The sequence below is a fragment of the Orcinus orca genome, chromosome 7, assembly GCF_937001465.1.
Source record: "Orcinus orca chromosome 7, mOrcOrc1.1, whole genome shotgun sequence".
Lineage (NCBI taxonomy): Eukaryota > Metazoa > Chordata > Mammalia > Artiodactyla > Delphinidae > Orcinus > Orcinus orca.
The window spans coordinates 90,776,831-90,802,154 of NC_064565.1; the positions used below are offsets into that span (position 1 = coordinate 90,776,831).

Sequence of the window (25,324 nt, forward strand, 5' to 3'; positions counted from 1 at the left end):
CTTGGTATCCTTGTTTGTTCTCTACGTCTGTGTATCTATTTCTGCTTTGCAAATAAGTTCATCTGTATCGTTTTTCTAGATTCCACATATAAGCAATATTATACGATATTTGTTTTTCTGACTTACTTCACTCTATGACAGTCTTTAGGTCCATCCACATCTCTGCAGACGGCACAATTTCGTTCCTTTTTATGGCTGAGTAATATTCCATTGTATATATGTTCATCTTCTTTACCCATTCCTCTGTTGATGGACATTTAGCTTGCTTCCATGTCCTGGCTATTGTAAATAGTGCTGCAATGAACATAGAGGTGCATGTATCTTTTTGAATTATGGTTTTCTCCAGGTATATGCCCAGCAGTGGGATTGCTGGGTCATATGGTAGTTCTATTTTTAGTTTTTTAAGGAACCTCCATACTGTTCTCCACAGTGGCTGTATCAATTTACATTCCCACCAACAGTGCAGGAGGGTTCCCTTTTCTCCACACCCTCTCCCGCATAGACTGTTTGTAGATTTTTTGATGATGGCCATTCTGACTGGTGTGAAGTGATACCTCATTGTAGTTAATAAGAGAGATGAAAGAGCAAGGAGCTAGAGATACGCTAATGAAGGAGTTAAGAAAACATATTCTCTTCTAAACTTGAATTTTTGCTTGTACCTGGCAATCCACAGGCTCTCAGCACCACCCCATTAAACACTGCCTAACTCAAACATTTCACTAATAAGCTTATCTCCTTAAGGCTATTTTTTTAAAAATCAAATCAAGAACTCAGCACAATCTCAAAAGTTTCTGCATTTACACAGATATCTAGAAAATTATCCTTAAGTAGAAAAGGAGTTTAAAATCAACTACTATATAACTGAAGAAATGGACAGATCAATTTCAAGCATTATTCTTCATACCCTGTCAATTTCAAATGCAGAGAAACGGATGAATGAAGCTGTCAGTGCTGGCCATTTCACTAGCGCTGTAGTCATCTGCTTCTAGCTGCAGAACGTTAATTTCTTTTAGAGAAGCAAAGTACAATTTTGGAATGTATCTTAAACATGCCTGGATTAGACAGAAATCAAGGAAAAAGTACAAATGTCCCACAAAAATTAAAAATCATAAATCTCTACACGAGGAATGTGTGATTAGAAGATTACTAATTTTTCTTTGTGAATTTTTTCCTAGCCTCTATTTGTATCACAAAATCCCTCAGTACAGGAAATGAAAAGTTCCAATCCACATATTAAAAAAAAAAAATTCAGTTCCAAGGAGATACAAGGCACTTGGCAATGCCTTAAAGCAGCGGTCCCCAACCTTTTTGGCACCAGGGACCGGTACCCATCTGTGGCCCAGGGGTTGGGGACCCTTGCCTTAAAGGAAGAGTGTTTCTTCCAGTTTTTTGTTTGTTCTTATACTTATGAAACTATGAAAATGAATAGAGAAAGGGCTCCTGATTAAATGAAATAGAAATTGGCTTGTAAAACCTCCATTATAGCATATAACAATTTCCAATGCAACTTCCAGTTGGATTTCAAGGTTGGATACCACATTAAAGTCATCTTGAGTAGCATTTAATTGATCCACGGTTATTACACAAATATTAATCATTGTTAGTCTAACCATAAAGTACCATGAATATAGCATCCTGGGGTTCTTGACAAAATATAAAGTATAAATATATATATATACACACACACACACACATACACACACACACACATATACTCTATTTAAATAACAAAGGGGAAAAAATACCTACCCTGGATTAGCAGCTTCCATCAATATCCAGGCAAAAGAAATTAAACCAAAAGCAAGGCTACTTCACAGCAAGATTTATTAATACATCCAAAAGAAAGAAAGAAAAATCATTTTGTCACACTATATACAGATAATACATACAGAGTTTTATACACATATTACATCAGTTTTTACACAAGAAAAATATACATAAAAATGTAAACCTTTGTATACAAAAACCCTTAAACAAATTAAACAAGGACCAGATAACAAAAGGAGACCAATCCATTATTATTTCATCAAAATTTTAAAACGGTGATACAGTACATTCATTGAGATATATATGGAAAACGTGAGCCATCTCTTCTTGTTTAAAGGGAAATTACAAACCGAAAGCCCATCATCTCCCAAAATGTGGTCTCCCCCAGCAACTGCACACCCAATGCTATAGATATGCCTTTCCTCAGAACTGGGGCCTCTTCCCAAAATCTGCCAGTCTCCTCATCTAGCTCCTACAGTCTGTGCAGAAACAAGTGGCTCCTAGCTTTTGTGCATATAACTAAGCTTCCAGCCACTCTTTACACAAATACAGAGAAGATTCTCAGTTTGTAAGTTCCCTTTAAGCAGCTTTTTTTTTTTGTATATATTTTTCATGTATGGCCTTAAAACATACTTGTGTGCCAAGGTGAAGGAGAACACTGAAAAAGAAGGGCTTTGAGAACGGCTAGTCCTTGCTACCGTGCAGTTACTTCGTTAGAAGAGATTTCGAAACTGTGCAACCTGTCATTTTACTGGTTTCCAATAAGCTACCTCACCTTTGATTTCCCACTGCAACTTGGTTTCAATCTGTACTTCAGTACTCTGGTTAGTACCATACAATTGCCAAGAGGCTTGTTAAAGGCTGCTTCTGATATCAAGTTTCAGCTAAGCTACTGTGTGAAATCCCTCAAACCCCAACCTCTAGAGTCTTCAGGGGTACTCTTACTCCACCTGTTTTCTGTTAACATCTTAAGATTCAGGATTGTCCATTTACACACTCCTCTCTCTATAAGGTCTTGAAATGGAATCTGCTGCCAACTCATCACAAAATAAAATATGAAACAGTTTTCTCATAATATTCTTTCATTCAGTGTATCAAATTGATATACTAATGAAAAATACCTGAAGCTGTGGGGAGTAAGAATTAAATCTAGGTCAAGTGTGTGCAGACTTGGAGTTCTTAAAAAAAAAAAAAGTCTGGGAAGACCTCTAACTAAACAAATGCAAAACCTACTTAAGACAACTGCATGAGAGAGCTGCCTTCTCTCAAAGCTGAATTTTGAACAAGGCTGAATAACAATTAGGTGATATATTTCCCTGCAGCTAGAGAGTAGTTAACTTCCCCCAGGCAAAATGATCTTAATGATCATTATTTATTAATGAAAGGAAGAGGCAAGTTGGTGAATTAAGTTGGTCTAGGAGATGGTGGATGACATACAGTAATGGAAATGTTAGGATTGCTTTATAACTGAAATAAACAGGTTAGTTTGTGGTACATCTCCATTTCAGAGAGAGGAAAATGCACAAGGTTCCCCAAGTGAGTCTCCAGCTCTCTTCCTCTCACGGGACAGATGGCATTTTTAAAATGACAGTCTCCCTTTCAGTTAAAAAAAATAAAAATAACAATAAAAGGAAAAGGAAGATAAATAAATAATGTGTGGACGTCTTTAGATGAGACTTTTAAATGTTCTTTAAATAACTTTTGATAGTGTATTTTAAATCATTACATACAACTGCCATTGCAGTGACAATATTCCAGTAGGGGCAGCATTTTGCTAAATGTAAAAGATTGCCATTTAAAACTCATACATATACATATGTATATACAGTATATCAACACTATTTATATACATATATATCTAGAGAGCAACATTTCATTGCCTTTGAACATCTATATATCCACTCCCACAATATATACTAGAGACATACTGTGTGAGTATATATGAAAGTATATGTACACATGCTCCGACATGTATATATACACTTTTGTCTGTGTGTGCATAAAAGCTTTAAAGGCACAATATATAGGGATGCAAGTTTTCTAGAGAGCTGCAGCAAAGTTAAGACAGGATGTCACCAATGTGAGAAAAGTCAAAAGGAAATATAGCAGAACTCATTACACACGAATTCACTAAAGCAGTTTCATCATGAATAAAATGAATTATAGAATTTAAGAGGCTTAGGTTATAGAAGTCAAGAGGCTTTCCATTAAAATGAAAATGGTAAATTTATGATTAAATCACAAAGCAAACCAAACTTTTGAAAGGACAAATTAATGACAATAAATGACAAAATAAACCTAACACTAATGTCAATCATAAAATCATAATTATGTTCTTTTTCAATTTAAGTAAAACGTCCCAAAATTATCTAGGTAAAACTTTCGAAGCAGTCTTGTTTGAACGTGGTTTTTTGGGTTTATTGGTTGTTTGTTTTGAGACAAAGATGATGCCCAATTCTCAAAATTACTATAAAAAGTATTATAGGGCTTCCCTGGTGGCGCAGTGGTTGAGAGTCCGCCTGCCGATGCAGGGGACGCGGGTTCGTGCCCCGGTCCGGGAAAATCCCACATGCCGTGGAGCGGCTGGGCCCGTGAGCCATGGCCGCTGAGCCCGCGCGTCCGGAGCCTGTGCTCCGCAACGGGAGAGGCCACAGCAGTGAGAGGCCCGCATACCGCAAAAAAGAGAAAAAAAAAAAAAAGTATTATATACAAAATTTGTATCTTCTGGGAAATTTCAGAGACAAAGATATTTAAAAGAATTGAGTGAAATATTAATGAAATATGGCTAAGCCAAATGATTCTGGCGAGAAAGGACATAATAAAGGGAAAAAACACAACGAAGTGTGATTTTTAAATGTTGAGAGATTGACTTAGAAGGTAATGAAGATGAAGAATAGTGAGACTGGCAAGTAAGTACAGTTCTAAGAGGAACTCATAAACAAGACTATAATCCTAAGGACTTCCATCTTTGTATGCTCTGACGATTACCCTAGACTGTCACCTCTTCTTGTTTATAGAATAATCCAGAATTTTCCATAGACGTATAATCTTGCTTAACAAAGGCTGTTTATCTATTATACACACACTTTTTTTAGGGAAATATATGTATATATATATTTATCTATACACACACATATACATACGTGTATATATAGATTTATACAAATGTATAAATAAACATAATACTTCTCAATCTTTCCACTGACAAGGCAAGTTCACATTCAGCAAAGTGCCACCACATCCCATATACACATCTCTGTACAGATATACACAAAAGGGTCTATTTTCACCCTTCAATCAGGGGGAATTTATTCTAGCAAATCCCATAGTAACTGAAGGGAGAAATGGCACCAATACAACCTCCCTTCTTTCATTTGCATGCATATGTACAAGAAATACGCAGATTTTAAAAACCTATAAAGCAAAGAGTGAATGAAACTGGGAGATGCTGCAAAAAATACAACTGTAAAAAGAACAACGTACAAAGCTTTCCCAGGTCTTGAGTTATCTAAGATGAATGAGGCTTCAAAGGTAACTACAAACTCAGATGGATTATTAGAAGTTGTTTTGACATGTTTCAAAGTATATGATTTTTTAATATTAAAAATAAATGTGATTGGAGCATTTAATAACAACTCTAGCTTTGACTATTTTAGACCACCAGATACTTCAGTAATGAATGTATAGCAAAAAGACAAAACTCAAAATATAGGAATGTATTTTTTTTTAAATTCCAGATAAATCAGGTAAATAGTCAAGGGTAGCATAACTTTTCGTATAGCCAAAATATGGGGGTTGGGGGGCATGCTAACTTCATAAATAACAACACAACTGAGTAACTTTTTTTTTTTTTTTTAATTTTGGAAATAACTGAAATCAACCCAGCTTTGAAATGTTCATGGTGAAATGATCCCACCAACTCTTTAAACAAAGCAGCCCCTTAAAAAATGGCATTCTTTATAAAAGGCCTATACTTTTCTTAAAATTTCACCAAGAAAAGGTGATCAATAATATCTTATAACTCAGAAGATGAAGAAATCTATTATTAACATAAAAAAGGTTCAGCTGATCTCTGGTCCCATCACCCCAATAGATAAACACAGCTCATGTCCAGGTCTGTTTCTCTTATTTTTACTCTCAAAAGTGAGAGGCTGGTCTTTAGAACCTGCTGTTTCTTGAGTTATTTTAAAAACACAGCATAAGTTAATCAGAAGGTTAAAATAAAATGCACATGATATCAGAGCTAGCCTTTTAACATAACATAATCAAGAATTTGGTGTATTTATACAACAGAGACGATGAGAAAGTAACTCCAATACCCTCAACTAAATAAATCATATTTCTACTATACATTGTTACCTTTTTCTCTTTTGACCTAAGCACACATTCATCTCTCTCACACACGTGCCCCCAATGTATATTTTTGCATGTGTGTGAAAGCACAGACATATACATGCACACAAGTACTTTAATTCTATTTTTAAGTCACAGTGGGAATTCCTTAGTGAGGAGGGATAAAAAGTTCCTGAATAAGACACTGAGAACATCTAGATTTATTATTTTCTCTATTTTACTTCCCAACTTAACTGTAATTAAAGAATAAATCCATAGGAAATAAAAGAGGTTTTAAAAACTTAGTTTACAAATTCCAGCTACAGTAGTTGGGAGCTTTACTTGATCTATGTATTTCTATTTACCCTGTAACTAAGCTTCTAGCCATCGTAAGTGTAAACCACAGATCATTTACTAAAGAGACATCATTCTCAACAGTTCTATGAGCAGTAATAAATGGTCTAAAGGTGTTCTATGTTTTGAGGCCCCAGGATATCCTTTTATTTTATATATCTGCAAGGTAGCAAAGGATAGCTATACACCTTGACACGGCAGAGATCCAGTGTAAAAAGGTGCTTCACTAGTTTGTTTTGTAAAAAAAAAAAAAAAAAAAAAAAAAGCTCATATATAATTTTTTAGCTATTAAACACATAGGCAACATAATTCATTACACTCAATACAGCTTTAGTATAAAACTTATAATTTATGAGGTGATGTTAATAGTATAAATTAATATACCTTTTCTCTTAAAATCTACAATAAGTATTCTGAAAGCTCATTGGGGAAGGAAATTTTTTAAATAAAAGTTTTAAAGCTGTGCGTGGTGGGAAAGGATTCTGTATGCTGAGGCTGAGATGAGAGCCTGAAGGAGAAGGAAAAGCGTCCCATGCAAGACACCGTGGGCTACGAAACCAAATGTTTTCTCTTTCTTGCGCTCTCTTCAATGATGAGTCACCTTTAGCTTCTTTTAAAACTATTTTCTTATTTTAAAAACTGCCCTAATTTCCACAAGGAATCCCTGAGACATACTCAACACTATACAGTGAAAAGAACTATCACTGTTGAGAGGAACTGATCCAACCCTTCAGAGCAGATGAAGACACCGTCACAAGCACCAAACCTCCCATCCCTTCCACACTCCTCGGCTGGAGCCAACTGTACCTCAACAACGCAGGGTGGAGTCCTTTCAGGGCAAATCAGTCTATTCCCCAAGTAAAAGCAAGGGTGGCATTTAGCTGCATTAGAGCCTTCTGCACGGCATGTTGAAATTTTTTCCAAGGGTAACTTTGGGTGCATATAGAGCTTACTTCAGTGGTCCCCAGCTTAAAAAAACAAACAAAAACCAAGTGAAAGAAGAAGATTCTATTACTCTTAGGCCAGGAGCAGTACAGATTGTGTGTGTGTGTGTGTGTGTGTGTGTGTGTGTGTGTGTGTGTGTGTGTGTGTGTGTGTGTGTGTGTGTGTGTGTGTGTGTGTGTGTGTGTGTGTGTGTGTGTGTGTGTGTGTGTGTGTGTGTGTGTGTGTGTGTGTACTTCAGTGCCGGGTCTCTAATAAGACTGTTTTTGGACTGAACTTCAGATCACCAAAACCCTGCCACTCAAAAGTGGCCAAACAGCCCCAAGATTTGGGAACCTGGGGTAAAAAAAGTCATTCCAAGTTTGCTCTCTTTTTTTCTCTCTGAAATGCCATGTTTCTTTTTATTTGCTCTGTATCACAGTGCAGAGAGGAAAGCTAACAAAAAATAAGAGCTGGAGTGAAGAGAATTTTTGCTATTTAGAAATAAGGCTAAGTTTGACCCACAATTTTCGCATTAATGACACCGGTCATTAGGAGAGACATAATTATTCATTTATGTTTTATGTTTTCTTTCCTAACTCACTGGTTAGGAAAGAAGAAAATGCTTAACGGATATCCAACTATGTCCTTCACTGATATCTTATTACACATCTTTTGAAAGGTGGCATTTAAAAAATGCTACTTTATTCTATTGAACATGGATTTCGGGTCCCTCCAGAATATGATATTGGAAAGCTTTATAAAGTTCAGAATATTAAGAAGTCATTACATTGTTTTACTTTTCTATAGAATGCCCATGAAAATTCAGTTGTTTTCAATGTATTGAGAGGAAAAAAAAAAATCTACGTTCTATCACATATATATTCCCACCACCCCCCTCCACCCCATCCTCAAGAAATATATTTCTTGTCAGGAAAAAATCCTTGGAGCGATGTAGGTGTCTGTGATGAAAGATCTGGTATGACTACATTTTCTTCCAGGGAATCCTTTAAATTGCCTCATTAAACTGCAGAGTTCTGTTGACCATTTAAAAGACCACTGTATTATTCTATATATACCAGATTAAAAACAGAATTTAACAGAATGTTAAAAGAACGCTAAAAAGAAAAAGGATGAAGAAACTGGAAACGAGACACCTAAACAAAATTTAAAGGAATTTCTAACCCTATAAAACTTGAACTGGTTCGCCTGGTGGTGTTAACATCCTCGTCTCCTTGCGATACCATCCACAGCAATCTTTTGAACTAACGGGAAGAAAAGGCAACGTGCCCCACACAAGCACTGCCGACGAAGCTACCACCCGTCACCACCACTCCCACCATGCAGGGGCACAGGAAGGACTGCAGGCAGGTATCAGTGAACTCACAGGATGGGTGTGACCTACATAGGCTCAAATTCTAGTGCCCAATGATAAAAGCCCAACGGTAAAGGTCAACAGAAATATAAATTTCTTCATGTAAGAAGCAAATTGTACAGCTAGGGCATCTGCATGTATCACGGACACTGTTTCCTTCCAAATCAAAGAACTGTCTTTGCCTCTGTGGATCATGATCACTGACTGAGAACGAGCTCTGATAAGGAAAAGCTTTAGTGTTAGTCGCAGAAAGTGATGATTCTTAACTTGCAGTTGAGAGGTTGGGCTTATTTAAGAAATAAATCTTATAAATAACTATTTGGCAAAGATAAAGTATTAGCTTTCATTAGCCTTAAACCGCTCAAGACAATAACTACAATTTTAAGGAAAAGAAAAAAAATTTTTTCCAACTTTATCTCCATACCTACTATTTGCTTCTCATTAAATTATACTCTTTTCATGGAAGGACACTAGACACGCCGTACTGCCTGCCAACATGAAATTGCTCAGGAAGTCATTTATGAAGCAGTTCTATCTCACATGGTAGGTTACTAGAGAAAATAATCCTTTGCCATATAAGCTATGCGACGATAATTAGAAAATTTTTCCATTGCATAGTCTGTCACTTGGTGGGTAAATGTAATTGCTATTTACTATTGCGAATTGTTAACTAACTACATAACCTACCCAGATGTGCAAATTGCTAAGCCATTTGTACAGAAGAAAAACAATGTCTTAAGTACTTTAATTAAAATAATACTAACAATTATGCAGAGGGTGTAAAGGAGAAAAACACATCTTTCCTTCGGATGCTACAGATCACAGCCAGTGAATATTATACGTTAGAATGGAATTCAGATTCTCAGAGCACAGAATGTATCCATTAACTGCAGCAACTCTGTAAATTAAATCACATTAACACAATCTAACTGGCCTTTATAAATGGTCCCAAAGTACTGCAGAAACAGAGTGAACCTTCTTTGCCACTATTTCTCATGAGTTTAACACTAGAGTGAAAGCTAGTATCCACCTAATTAGATAGAACCTTATATAAAATTTGTTTTTGATTCCAGTATTGCCTTATTATAGAATAAGTGCTATTTTAAAAGACACTGATTTTCATATTTCTGGAGTAAAAGACACTTCATTCCTTTCTTTACATATTAATAGCCAACCTACTACTAATAGACTAGAATTGCTCCATTAGGTGAAAGAACAACATAACAGATATCTCTGGGTTCACAGATGTTCTTCTCTCTTCCAAAAAGGGACTCACAAGAAACAGCAAGAACAAACAAATCGCAAGCTCGGATATTTGTTTTGAAGTAGACGAAACGAGAAGAAAAATTTGTTTTTTTGCTAACTCCTCAAACCTACACTGGTACTTTCTACAGGTGCCCTTCCTTCAGCTATCATCGTGGGCATCTACACAAAAATGAATTTACTCAAAGTTTTTGGTGTGAAGCTGTAACTGGCAACATTCCTGATCATTTCATGCCTCCTTAGCAGAAAGCAGAAAAGGGCTTAAAAATGCACAGAAAACAGAAAATTGCAAACAATAAAATGTGCAACTTACTGCAAACTCAGTTTTGATAACTGAAGAATTTTAAGCAGCTACCACAAGGGACAAATAGCCAGAAAAATTCAGATCAACGTCCCATGACTTGCCCTTCACTGTCAAAGAAAGGCTGGTGAGAAAGTCAATGTGTATGTACCACTTTTACCTCCATAAAAAAGAAAGTCAATGGGCTGCTCTGCTACAACCTTTAATTAGTACACAATGGAGACGGAATCAAATCACTGGGAATGGACAGTTATCTCGTGATGATTATAACGGGATGTGAAGAGTTTAGCAAACTAAATGACACTTTTGAGCAGAGGTAACTACTCATAATCATTTCATTACAGTACATTAAAATAAAAAAGCTTACTAACATAGGTTCACAGGTGAAAAATATTCAGATGATCTCTTCTCACCCTTCAGAATAGAAATTTACGGTGCTACCAAATATAATTTTGCTTTGTGACATAATTTTATAATTTAGACATTTCTCAATCTGCAAAAAAGGCAAAGCTATTAAAAAATAAATCTTCCAATCAATTATCATGATTAAAAAAAAAAAACTAAATATATTACAAACATATTTTTGGCCCACAAAAAGAAACTTCAATAAATACAAAATAGGGCATATAATGATTTCATACAGTCATGTGACATTTCCCCTCCATAATCTCAGGCACGTTTTATCTGCATAATGCCTGCTGATTACCATCATTCCTTTAAAAAGCAGAGAAAGGAAAGCTTTCAAAAGAAGGGACTGGTTAGAATTAGCACGGCATAAAGAGCACACATATAGGAAGTAGGAAAATACATCCAAATCTTTACCTATTGAAAAGGAATTAAGATCAAATATTCCCTGACAAATGAATTATTATATCCCATCATTAATAGATATGTTCTCTCTACTCATCTTAAAATATATATATGTAAATTAGACTAGACTCAGGTATAAATAGCCAATGGTATCTCAAGGGACAGTGAAACCTCTCAGCAAAAGCAGAGTACAGATGCCTTTAAAATCTAGTTCCACCCTTGGGCGGGGGGATCGGGGGTCGGGGAGAAGGCAGGTAAAAAGAAACCTCACATATTCATTTCATAGTCACCAACTTACTAAACTATCCAATGGGATTTTTAACCCTAAAGTTCTGGTACTTAAAAAAAAAAAAAAATTTCCCCAAACTTAAACCTAAATACTTAAATTATTTTAAAAGTACCAAAGGGTGGGTAAAATTTGTCTAATTTCCATATTCCGCTTTGAAAGAAACTTTAAAATGTGTATCCTTCAGATATTACACATCACTTCACAACTGGTACATTGATTCTACAAGTGTCTTCAACATTTTACAAATCTTACCAAAGAATCACTACTGTAAACATGAAAAATTCAAAAGCAAAAGATGGATCAAGGAGTTCACAGATCCCATCTTTCCAAACCTATCTGACCTATCCTGCTTTTCACATCAAAATATTTTAATTACATCTTGCGAATATATTCCATGGAAGAGGGATTTAGAAACAAATGCATGTCTAAAAAGGCAATATAACCAACCACCAGACCTCAGAATCGCAGCAACCCTGCAGTCCCTCCAGGCAAGCTTTTCACGACATCTGCAGGGCACTGACATGAATTCAGCTTTTTGTGTTCTGGGCTAACTTAGCAGAAAAGGGTTGTGCTATTCACGCCACCAGACCACCACCCTTCTCCATTCAGGAAAGTCAGTTAACTCAGTGGGAAAGAATGACCAACCTTATCAGGGCTGTGAGATGTGGGAAAGGAGAAGAGCCTTCTACTCATTAGGAAAGAAAAAACAAAACAAAACAATGGGACAGCTGCTTCCTGCCCTGCACAAAAACACACGCGTGGGTGCACACATACACACAGGCAGTTAAAAGACTAATTTTTTTCTTTTTAATTAAACATGATCACAATTAGGAATGGAATCCTGGCCTCATGTGATGTTTAGCAGTCGGTGCTAAGTCAGAGCCTTGATCTGCCTCTACACACCACTTGCCATCTCTTACACAGGAACTCAATGAATAGGCTCATTCCATTTAGAACCACCTATGTAAAGACCTGGTATTAGAATGGAAAGCATTGATCTGAATACTAGGAAATAGTAAAGGGCACTGGTAATCTGAGGTATCTTTCACTTCTAGGACTTGCTGCTAAAAGTCGATTCTATCCAGTCACTGTGCTGAGCCACTACGGAAACCACTGGGGGAGAGTGGACCTGCCAGGAGGGAATGAGCACCAGTGCGAAGGAGCACATGTGAACACTGAAGCGAGGTCCACTGTGGGGTGACCTGCTTAACTGGAAAAGGGAGTTCTCCTCTAATCCCCATCTGTTATTTCTAAAATCTTCTTTAGGAAAAGGGGAGAGGGGTGATAAAGAGGAAAACAAGATAGAAAACACCAGGTTCCCCACCTGCCTGCAAGCACACAGATACGCTCAGTTAGGGGAGGTAAAGGGAGAAGACGCATTATTGGTACTTGTAGCTGTGGCACCTGTCACTGTGAAGCCTGTGGGAGGCGCTATTGAGCTGTGGCTGGGCTGCAGGTCCTTGGGGATGCCACTGTGAGAACTCAGCTGGTGGCCGAAGGCTGCGCTGAACTGAGGGAGTTGCTGCTTGGGAGAGGTGGAGGCCAGCAGTTCAGCAGAAGGCCCCATGCCACTGAAGCTGGTCTGCGGTAACCCCGGAAGCACACTGGAGCTGCTGGGGGTCACGGTGGCGAAGGCAGGCTGTGTGGTCTCTGAGTTCGAAGTGGTGGGTGGTGTGGATAGGGAAGTGGAAAGAAGATGTCCATCTGCGCCGAGAAGGTTGCTAAATGGAGAGGGATCTCCGAGGCTGACAGGGAGATTGCCCCAGTGAGTTCTGGGGTTTACGACTCCTCCAAGGGGCACCTCAAGTTGGGCTGGGAGCAAGTGCTGCGCCATGATGGGCATCTCTGCTGAAAAGGTAGCTGCCATGTTATCACCAGAGTAAGATGTTGTGTGGGGAGAGGTGATATGGTCGCTGTAGGGAGACGGCACGTGCTCACTGTCATAATGGCTTCCGTGGGGCGAGGAGTGTGAATGGTCACTGCTGTATTGCTGTCGTGAGGTGATTAGGTCATCTGCCTTGCTCAGCAGCTGGGCAGGATGCGGCCTCTGCGAGGCATGGCTGCCATCGTGAAGTCCATGAAACTGTCCTGGGAAGGCTCTCTCCCCAAGGGCACTCTGGCTGATCAGAGTGGCAGAAGTAAGGCCAACGTTGGCTGGGGCAGAGAACTGCCCCTGGATCTGCCCTGCCAGGGGTGTAGGTGGGTTAGACAAGGTAGCAGAACGGAGCAGGCTCTCATCCAGCTCTAGACTAGAAAAGTTGTCGTGGACTATACGCCCATTCAGCAGCTCCCCCAGGTCCGTGTTTACCTCTCGGCTCAAGGACTGAATTCCTGAAGCTCCAGTCCCTGTGGAGAACACCCCTATTCCTCTGTCTGACAACTCCTGGACGGGCACACCATCTGACTGGGTGAGCACCCCAATGGTACTCAGGCACTCAAGAGACGTCACGGCCTGCAAGGCCCGCTCAAGCTCCTCGGCCTCTTCGGTGGTGGGGAGGAGGTCCCCGTTCTTGCCTGAGTAAACGAGAGCCATCAACAGTCAGCAGAGCTTTCACCGCCCCAGACCACAAAAATCATACAGCGGAATTATGTGTAACAATATTCTAGTAAGGATCGGATGGAAAGGAAAAAAGTGAAACATTCAGCTGCAGGACAGGTGTGAGGGGTCAAGCTGTCCCGGAACCTGAATCACATCTTCAGTTCGTTTACAGCACTATCAAAATCCGTCTGAGCCAAGTGTTCAGTGCTTAGGAGTCTAAGCACTACCAATTTAAAACACGTGGTGACTATCTGATTTCACGTATGTTTTTACCCGAAGCTATATTAACGTCATTAAAACGGAAAACATGTCAGTCAGTTCAGATCTGAGACAAAAGGCTGTGTGGGAGGAGCCGCCTTTGCTCCTCTACTCTTGGGCTCTTCCAGCTGGAAGGGCAGCTGTGAAGCCTACGATACAGAACTCACGTGCATATCTCAGCGCAACACCAAGCACTCAGCTCACTTCATAGGTTACCTTTTGAAATGCTTTTGCGTTACTCTCTACCCTTCCCCTCTCATCCTTCTCCCATTTCTAAGTGATTTTCACAAAATGGAAGTCACAGGCCTCACTGATTTCATTTCCAATATAAAAAACCCATTGTTAGGAACTTGACTAATCACCCCCAAAATATCCAGTTTTTAATGGTGAAAGAAACCTTCTAAGAGTAGAAAAGATTTCCCCTGAAAGCACTAGAGAATTGGCAGTATTAAGTCAACTTTGTTCTGGAAAAGTGCACTTCAATTGAAGTACATGGTGGGGTATTAAAATGAGGACAAGTTCTGAAAGGTTTCAATAAACTCAAATTTAAAATGTCTTTGTTCAAAAATAAACGAAGGGTGTATATGTATAACTGATTCACTTTGTTATAAAGCAGAAACTAACACACCATTGTGAAGCAATTATACTCCAATAAAGATGTAAAAAAAATAAAATAAAATAAAATAAACGAAGGTAGGTGCCTTCCCTGGCGGTCCAGTGGTTAGGACTTAGGGCTTTCACTGCCACGGGCCCACATTCAATCCCTGGTCGGGGAACTAAGGTCCCGCGTGCTGCGCGGTGAGGCCAAAGATAATAAATAAGTAAAGGAACAAAGTTATAAACGTAGCTCTCAAACCTACCGATCCACTAAGGCTAGGATATCAGTCTAAAAACTGTACATGCCTCACCTTCTAAAAAGAGTAAAACAGCTTCAGTGCTTTACCTTTCCTGTCTCTGGTGAAAGACGTTACACGTGAGGAGGGATACTCCAAACATATCTCAAAAAAGCTACCTCCCCCTTTAAAAAACTCATTTTAAAAACCAGTTTTCTCCAATCAAAACATTGACCATACCTTCAAAAAAATCAAAATCTTGTAAGTCATCAGGTAGCCGCGGCAGGACGTCTGAAAAGTCCTCCTGGTTCAATTCCAAGTCATGTGGAATGTCAGTGATCTCATTGGCAATGTCATCCGGCAGCTCATCAGCACTCAGCTCTGGCGTGGACGGGCTCCTGGGGAAGACGACACGATTGGCCCCGCCCCCCCCACTTGACCTCCACATCAGTGTCCCCAAGACAAGTCTGTCGATGCAAAAACGGAAAATCCTAACTCAAAATGTCTCCCTTCCTACTCTAAGAGAAGAAATTCGGAAACCAAAACGACAGAACTCGCCATATGCAGTTACACACTTCTGCAACGCTTACCCATGTATTAAGAGAAGACAACCATTTGGAGATACTATTTTTACTGCAAATTAGAATGAATGACAATTTGGTGCACTAGTAAAATGAATTACAATTTGGTATATCAAGTGTGTCTTAGTACTTTATAGTAGAATTTAAAATCTGGTCAAAATAATAATTTAAAAAAAAGAAACAGGGCTTCCCCGGTGGTGCGCTGGTTAAGAACCCGCCTGTGCCAATGCAGGGAACACGCGTTCGAGCCCTGGTCCGGGAAGATGCCACATGCCGCGGGGCAACTAAGCCTGGGCGCCACAGCTACTGAGCCTGCGCTCTAGAGCCCGTGCTTCGCGACAAGGGAAGCCACCGCAATGAGAAGCTCACGCACCGCAACAAAGAGTAGCCCCCGCTCGCCGCAACTAGAGAAAGCACGCGTGAAGCAACGAAGACCCAACGCAGCCAAAATAAATAAATGATGAATGAATGAATGAATAAATAAATAAATTTTAAAAAATGAAACAGATAAAACTGGGATGTTTAGCTGAAACAGAAGCCTCATTCATCTGGTCAAAATGCTTATTACCCCTGACAAAATTAATAATGCATCAGATTTCTGATGGAATATTTCTGTTGGAACATATATGGAATTTCTGTTGAAACAGAAAAATCTGAGAGTAGTCAATTAAATTCCCAATATCAGCATTTGCTCTCATGGTTATCAAAAGCTTTACTTCAGATCTAACCCCATCAGATATTTTGTAAAAAATCATATTGAAAACTACAAGGTCTAGGCTTATATACCAAATGGTTCCTTTAGCCTACTTCCAACACTAGAAAAGTAAACGAAGCCAGATGCTCTGAGAACAATCAGAACACGTAAAGCAGACGTAAACTCTGGCGCCACCACTGACCGGATGTGAGAGGCCTCCACTGGCAGTGAGACGCTGGTGGGCATGCTGAGGTTCCCCTGAGGAACTGCAGGGGGAATAGGCTTTTGGGGTCGACGAGGTCCACGCCTTCTCTTCTTCTTGTGTTTTTTGGTAAGTGCAGGAGGCTTGGTTTTTTTCCTGGGTTTCCTCTGCTGCTGGTGCTGAACTTTACGGGAGCTATCTCCTCTCAAGAAATTATCCTTTGGAATGAATAAATGGGTATTTTTAAAGTGAGATTATTTGGGAAAAACCAAACAGCTATCTGAAAAAAATACTCATATCTCTTAAAATTCTATATAGTGCCTGAAACTATGTATAACGATAATTAAATGAATAAGAAATTCATTTTAAAATTTAATTCAAATCAATTCAATATATACATATAGCTCATCCCACATTTACAGGCATTGTCATGGGTGCTGTAGTATAAAAAATTGAATAAAATTTGATTTGTGCTCTCAAAGAACTTAAGTCTCCCATGGGAAAAACATGACTACAAGGATACATAAATACAGTAGAAAAAATTGGGCAATAATGATATAAACACCTTCTAAGGGTACACAAAAGGAAAATCCTTTATTTGTAGTTAATGTGAGATTAAAGGATAAACAGGATTTTAAGTAGTTGGGATAAGGGGGAAGATCATTCTAGGCTAAAGGAAATGGCACAAACAGACAAAAAGGACAGCAAATAATTGGGTATGACTATTGCTCGGGGTAAAATGGAGGACAAAATATAAAAGTAACCTGTAAAGAAGTCTGGAACCAGATCCTGTATGACTTTGAATACTCTGTTAAGGATTTTAAACTTTATTTTATAGGCAATGGGGAATGAGTTTTGATGACAGGAGTACATGTTTTAAAAGGATTAACTATCCTGCTAGCAACGTAAAGGGATAAAGAGAAGAGGCAAGTGAGTGGAGGAAGAAGTTCCAATCAGAGGGCTATTTCAACAAGTATTACGAGACTGATAAATAGCTGAGGGCAAAGTGAGCAGGAATGGAAAAGCGCCGGCCTGTTGAGAGAGAATTCTCAAGATGTGACAGATCCTTGGGTGTGGTGAGGACGTGGGGAATATAAAATTCTCAAATGTGTCCAGGATTTCTAGCTGAGGTGATTGTTAGGGGATAATGCCATTAGTTGGGATACAGAACACAGCAGAATAAACAGAATCAGGAAAAAAGTTAAGGAATTCAGTTGGCCTCAGATAGAGTTTGAGACGTGAAGACGTCCAGGGAGGCAGGAGAAAACCGTATCTGGTGCACAGGAAGGAAGACAGGGATGGAGATGGAGACCTGGAAATCTTGACACAGTAAAAGTCCTTCAAATAATTTATAGGGACCAGGGAGACATGGTAAAGAGAGAAGACAATGGGCACACAGCTTTATAAAACTGTTGCAATTAAGTGAGGAGGCAAAGGAAGAAGAACCAGGAAGTAATAGAAACCTGCACTACAACTAGCTTTCTTCAGCTAAGTACCCTTAAATCTGAAGACCCAGATGCACATTTTACTCTCTCTACAATCGGAAAGCATTTTACAATGACGGCATATTATTCCTGCCGTCAGCCAGGTGATGGTCATTACAGTTGGTGCTGCCTACATGTTCAAAGTTGGTCATAGCTCTTTGTACTGTCATTGTTTGAATGAAGGTATATGCATTGTTGGTTTTACATGCAGAGGAAAAACTGCTGTGTATGCAGAAAGGCACAAAAAGTGGCAGTGTGTAAAACTGTTACTGGTGAAGCAAATATTCATTATTGAAGAACTGACCACAATACCCCCGCCCACCTTTTTATTGCAAAGCCACAACCAAAGGAAAAAGGAAAATAATCCACAAAGTAGACAAAGCTGTGTTATAGTAGATGTATGTAGAAAATACTGCCTTTCACACACCAAGAATTAGCTGAAACCAGGAGTGCTATAGAAGATAAAAATATCTATGTCTATCTATCTAAGACTAAAAAAGCTATTTTGGTAAGTATAAAATAAAAATTTTAAGTGATAAGAAATGCACTGTGCAACATTTTTTCCTTCTTGGTGGTATATAAAACAATCGTGGTTTTTACGATTGATGTCACCTTTGAGTTGATGAACTCAGTAATAACTCTTATAATCAAATACATAAAAAGACCTGAAGACTAATAATTATCACTAACATCAAACAAATTCAAAGCAAGAATAAAATTAAGCATAAATTCAGGAAATCTAAAAGATGTTTAATCCCAGACAAATACTTGAATCCAAACACAATTACAGGCTCAAAATTCACAAATTTAGAAAACAACAAAAAAGAGGCTGCTTCCCAGCCTCTGTAATTCCTTTTGGTTCAACAGGTGACGTCTACTTTTTTTATGCCCACTATGTAACTGAATAAATAGTGAATAAGCAGCTACCAGTACCCACCAGGTGCTGGCATCCATTCCAGGATTTCCCTCTAGGACCAGTGTGAATCTTGAGCAGGAGGGAGGAAGAGAGCTCTAGCCAAGAATATACTAATCCTACTGGCTCTGCTTCTAGGCTTCTGTCTTCCTCTCAGGCTTATGCTGTGTAGCCACGCAACGTGTTTGGTAAGGTGCCAGCTCCTCCACACAGAAGTGCCCACGTCTGAGACCCTGCCTGGCCCTTGGTGTTCCCTTACGTAGCTCCTCCAAAGAACACCTGTGTCCTAGAGGCTTTCCTAAAGCCAACTGTTCATGTACCTACACTACTTACAAACACTGTTCACTCCCAGCATTCTCACTGTCCCATTCTACTTCTATGCAGGACAACGCATTTAGTGACTTACCATCTGTTGTATGGTCTCATACCTGTTGAATACCATGTTCTGTCTGCCAGCCTGGACCTCGGGCAGCTCTAGCCTCTTCTACCAATGGCTGTCCTATCAAGTGGCTGAGTCTAGCTCAGAATCTCACCCCTATCCCCCACAAGCCATGTGCCTAACCGATAATTTATTCAACCATTACTTACGGAGCATCTTTGTTCCAAGCACTGGGGATATAGTAGCATTGAACAAAAAAATGTTCCTGCCTTTGTGAAGTTTACATTCTAGTAGGGGGATTCAGACAATAAACAAACTAATGAATACATAATGTTAGGCAAATATAAATGTTAGGAAGAAAAATAAGGTAGCGTACAAGGATAAAAAGTAGCAGGGTAGAGGGGAAGCAGAAATGAACTGACACTTGATCAGAAACCTGAATGAAATGAAGGAGTGAGACATGGAGAATCTGGGGAAAGAACACTCCAGGAAAAGAGAAAAACAAGCAGGAAGTCCCTGAGGTGGGAGCATACTTAGAGTGTTTAAGAAAGAGCAAGAAGGCCAATGTTGCTGGAGCTGTGGAAGTGAGGAGAGGGTATAAGACGAAGCTGGAGCGGTTGCCAGGGCCAGATCAGGAAGTGCCTCATAGGCATGGTAAGAATTTCAGATTGGATTCTAGATGCGATGGGAAGCCCCTGGAAAGTTTTGATCAGGGAACTAAAATGATCAGATGTATATTCTAAAAGGCCTGCTCTAAAGGCTACATACTGAATGATTCCATTTAGAAGACATTCTGGAAAATGTAAAATTATACGGACAGAAACAGATCAGTGGGGATAGAAAAGGGCTGACTACAAAGGGCAACACTAGAGACTTTTGGGGGGTGATGGAATGATTCTGTATCTTGATTATGTACCTGTATGCATGTCAAAATTCATAGTACTGTACACTAAAAAGAGTGAACTTTACTATATGTAAATTCAAAGACAGTGGGACCCACATGCATAGTCTACCCTGGCTGATCTGTGAGCAACACATCCGGGCACAGGAGGCGTGGCAGGAAGAAGGGAGACTAATTAGGAGGCTATTACAATAATGCAGGCAAAGATGATGGTAGCCAAGGCTAAAATGGTAGCAGCGAAGTTGGTAAAACGTGTGTGAATTCAAGATATAGTCTGAAAGTAGAGCCATGAGATTTGCACAGTTTTTATCACCCAGTGTTAGTCTCTCACTGGGGGACGGATGGAATACAAGTGTTTGCTCTACTCTTATGTAATTTTAAACTTAAAAATAGCTCAAACTAGGGCTTCCCTGGTGGCGCAGTGGTTGGGAGTCCGCCTGCCGATGCAGGGGACACAGGTTCATGTCCCGGTCCGGGAAGATCCCACATGCAGCGGAGTGGCTAGGCCCGTGAGCCATGGCCGCTGAGCCTGCGCGCCCGGAGCCTGCGCATCCGGAGCCTGTGCTCCGCAACGGGAGAGGCCACAACAGTCAGAGGCCCGCGTACCGCAAAAAAAAACACAACAACAATAACAAAAAAAAAATATGGAAGTCATTCTTTAACCGTGATAACACCTCAATAAGCTAACAAAAATGTCTATATTTTAAATGTTTTAAAATTAAAATGGGAAAGTAATTATTCAATATTTGTATACACAGTTCAGTATACAACTTTTCAAAATATATGGTCCATAAAGGAAATCTAGAAAACAAAACAGGTTCTTAGAGAAGAAGCCGGTAAACTTCATACACGGCTACTGAGGTCTAGAAAGGATGACTCATTAGTCCATGTTATACATATAGCTAGTGGCAAAGCCAGGACCACAGTGTTACACTACTAAGTCCTGTCCAATGGCCACTTGGTTACCCTGATGCGTCCCTGAAAACTAAAATATGCTCATAGCAGGTAAGAGTTGTCTTATTCAATTTTTTAATACATAGGTACCTAGCACAATACCTTGCAAATAGCAGAACAACTCAGTAAGTGTCTAATGGGTGAAATGCATTTATTTTAAGTGATTATATAATTCAGGTAATTCACTAATTCAGACTTTTCTCTCCAAATTATTCTGAATTAATTAGGGCTTACGCTACCAGCATTAACTAAAGCAATAATTAAGTCCAATGGAATTATAATAAGGGTTGGCTTTTGGCTGAAATTTCATCAAATATCCAAGACATTTGCAGAATTATATATAAGAAAAGCAAAATCCTAGAGAAATGGAGCAAAGAAAGATCTTGGGAAATCTGCCTATGTATAAAAAAATGTATCTTGAGAAGAGAAGTATAGACTAGCTATAGTCTATAGATAATAAATTATAGTCTATAGATAATAAACTATAAGCTTATTATCTATAGATAATAAACAAAATGACCACATCTAACTAACTACTAAATACTTTCTAGAATAGTGTTTTCTTTCAGTGAGGGTATAAAATTAATTCAATCAGTTATGACCAGCATTTCTTTTTCTTTTTTTTAGTGAAATAGAAGAGACTACAAAATATGAGGTACTAAAAGAGTATTGTTTCACAAAACTCGTTTCAGTGATTTACATACACATATAGTTTGTACTAAGTCATAAAATATTTCCTACTCTGGACAGCTATCAAAACTTTGAAAGCCTCAAGCTATTATATATAGGATGGATAAACAAGTTCCTACTGTACAGCACAGGGAACTGCATTCAATATCCTGTGAAAACCATAATGAAAAAGAATATGAAAAAGAGCGTGTATATACATATATGTATAACTGAGTCACTTTGCTCTACAGAAGAAATTAACACAACATAGTAAATCAACTATACTTCAATACAATTTAAAAAATATATATATGAACTTTGAAATCCTCTGTTGCAGAAAATAAAATTTGAACTTACCATTTTTTTGGCATGTTCTTCACACAGAGGTGTCTGGTGTGTAATGTCAAAAACGGGCACAGAGCACTGCTGTCCATCTGCAAACTTGGCCGTGCAACTTGAGAAGAGTTGCTGAGAGCGGTTCAAGAGGATATCTGGGGTTTTTTTAAGTTAGGAATAAAATACACTCAAACCATTTAATTTTTCGAGCTCTACATAAAATTTGTTTCTTCCCTAACTTGTGCTTAGTAAGTATAAATTTTATTATCTATAAAAGCTAAAGAACCAACCCAACTACTAATAATAGAAAAATGATAATAGTTTACATCTTTATTTCTCAGAATATACTTCTGAAGGAGTCTATTTTGCTAATGAGCTTCTAACATGAGTCTCCCATTGTGATTTATGGCCATTGTGATTTCTGCTATTTAGACAAGCAGGGTCATTTCCTTCCTAACACATTGACTCCTAAAGTTCCACTATGATGATTAAAAACAAACAAACAAAAAACTTTCTTTTAAGGAAAATTTCTGCCTAAGATACTCATCAAGAATAGATATTTAAAGATATAATTACAAAAAACTTGACTATCCAAATTTGAATTTTTCATTTCACACTTCCAACAGCAAACTCAAACTTATGAAAAATTACTTTTAAATCAAAATTGCACTGTTAAAATTGGAACATCAGCTTTTTATCATCATCATTTTTAAGCATCTATACTTTTAGCCAGCCACTAACTACATTTCCATAGATTTACTTTTTATCTATTAAGGAAATACCTTTCATTTTTCCTTTATGCTTTTACGGTTAAGGCTATTTATAAAGCCTTTACTGCATAGAAACTACTGCTGAAAAAGCTGTGAAAATACAACACCAAGAACAGAAAGGAAAGCAAAAATCAGAGAGATAGCAAAGAAAAGTAATTGCAACTATATAAATTTTTAAAATGCCACTCAACTTCAAATGCTTAATAAAAGTGAAAGTAATAAGATTTCATAACCAGTCTGAAGCTCCTTAACATAGGTTTTCCTCAAGCATATCCTGTCTTAAGATATATTCTTTCCTAGTCAGTGATGTTTGTTATCTTTCATCTCAAATCAGCACCATATTCTATAAAAATAGCAAATTAATCCCATACCAAAAAGTGTACTGTAAAACTGTATAACTTTCTTGGAAGACTAAAAACAGTTTTTGAATAATGGGATTTGACTTTCCCATCAATGAGTGTCATGGTTGCCTCATACAAACTACCTAGAACCACTGGAAGGACCAGAATCCTATTAACAAAATTTATTTAAGTGACAGCCACTGGAAAAACCTACTACTTGCTGTCAGCTTTGCTCATTTTGATATGATTCTTGAATACAGAGTCACAATGATATAAGCAGAAAAAAACTATTCAGAGGACACCAAGAAAATCAGAAGTAATATAAAAATTATTTTCAATTATTACAGTTATGATTTCAAAAGCCATTCATCACTTGGCCTGAGAATGAAATATATCACCCCAATGAATTAGTACTTTTCAACGCACACTTGATTTAGTTAAGAGGATACGTTGGAAACAATGTCTGGTGAATGGAAGGGCTTTGTTGGTGCACTGTTCACCCTTCACGGTCCCACTGCATGCTGCTGGCTCCACCTCCTTCAACTTGGTCCGGCTTATGCTAAGGAACAAAAGCCACAAAACTGATTTTTAAAAATGGTTTAAAAATCCAGGGCAATTATTTAAATAATGTTACTACTCTGTAACACCCACATTTTTAACTACCTACATTCATAATTTAAATGCAAATATGGGGGCTTCCCTGGTGGCGCAGTGGTTAAGAATCCGCCTGCCAATGCAGGGGACATGGGTTCGAGCCCTGGACTGGGAAGATCCCACGTGCCTCAGAGCAACTAAGCCCGTGCACCACAACTACTGAGCCTGTGAGCCACACTACTGAGCCCCTGTGCCACAACTACTGAAGCCCGTGCGCCTAGAGCCCATGCTCCACAACAAGAGAAGCCACCGCAGTGAGAAGCCCGTGCACTGCAACAAAGAGTAGCCCCCACTTGACTCAACTAGAGAAAGCCCACATGCAGCAACGAAGACCCAACACAGCCATAAATAAATTTATTTTTTAAAATTGCAAATATGAATTACAATGACCAGTTCCAATACTTTTCCAACCTACTGACAAAACAAATATTACATTATAATTGGTCTCAGCTATGTCTATTTGTTTTTGTTTTTTTGCTTTTTTAAGTGATATTTTGGTTCCTTTTACTTTACAAAGAGGCAGTAGAGAATAGTGATGAAGACCATAGACTAGATCAGAAAGACCTGGTTCTGAATCTCCGCTCTACCTCTTATTAGCTCTGTGACCTTGGGCAAGTTACTTAGCCTTGCTTAAGCCTCAATTTCCTCACCTGTAAAGTGGAGATAAGAGTACTTCTAGTCGACAGGCAAGCGCCAAAAGACATAACACACCTAAAACACTTACCACATACAGTATATAGTATGGTAAATAGATAGTAAAGAGTCAATGGTTGTTAGCCACCACTATCATCATCATCATCATTTTTTTTTCAGTTTATTTTTTTTAACATCTTTATTGGAGTATAATTGCTTTATAATGGTGTGTTAGTTTCTGCTGTATAACAAAGTGAATCAGCTATATGTATATATATCTCCATATCCCCTCCCTCTTGCGTCTCCCTCCACCCCTCCCATTCCCACCCCTCTAGGCGGTCACAAAGCACTGAGCTGATCTCCCTGTGCTATGCACCTGCTTTCCACTAGCCATCTATTTTACATTTGGTAGTGTATATATGTCAATGCTACTCTCTCACTTCATCCCAGTTTACCCTTCCCCCTCCCCGTGTCCTCAAGTCCATTCTTTACGTCTGCGTCTTTATTCCTGTCCTGCCTCGTCAAGCTGCTAAACAATACAGCTGCAGAAAACTTAACCTAATACATGAGGAATGGGATACAGAACAGAAAGCTACGCAGTGAAGAATCTCCTTTCCACCCTCGTCTTGATTTGCTAGTTCCCACTCGCTCTATAATAAGTATTCTTTTTTTAAAGGAACTCCTTTATTTATTTATTTATTTATTTATTTTTGGCTGTGTTGGGTCTTCGTTTCTGTGCGAGGGCTTTCTCTAGTTGCGGCGAGCGGGGGC

General features: G+C 38.6%; 1 protein-coding gene across 3 annotated transcripts in view; it reads right to left on the reverse strand.

Annotated features, from left to right (window-relative positions):
• Positions 1 to 1,807: 1,807 nt before the first annotated feature.
• INO80D (INO80 complex subunit D) overlaps positions 1,808 to 25,324 on the reverse strand; it is a 71,722-nt gene continuing 48,205 nt past the window's right edge. For all 3 annotated transcript variants that reach the window (XM_033429311.2, XM_033429329.2, XM_033429341.2), the window contains 5 exons: positions 23,716 to 23,825; positions 22,177 to 22,310; positions 16,520 to 16,737; positions 15,283 to 15,440; positions 1,808 to 13,926 (listed from right to left, as the gene is read on the reverse strand). In XM_033429311.2, the coding sequence (XP_033285202.1) occupies positions 12,761 to 13,926; positions 15,283 to 15,440; positions 16,520 to 16,737; positions 22,177 to 22,310; positions 23,716 to 23,825 (1,786 nt within the window). In that variant the 3' untranslated portion in view covers positions 1,808 to 12,760. The remainder of the gene's footprint in view (positions 13,927 to 15,282; positions 15,441 to 16,519; positions 16,738 to 22,176; positions 22,311 to 23,715; positions 23,826 to 25,324) is intronic.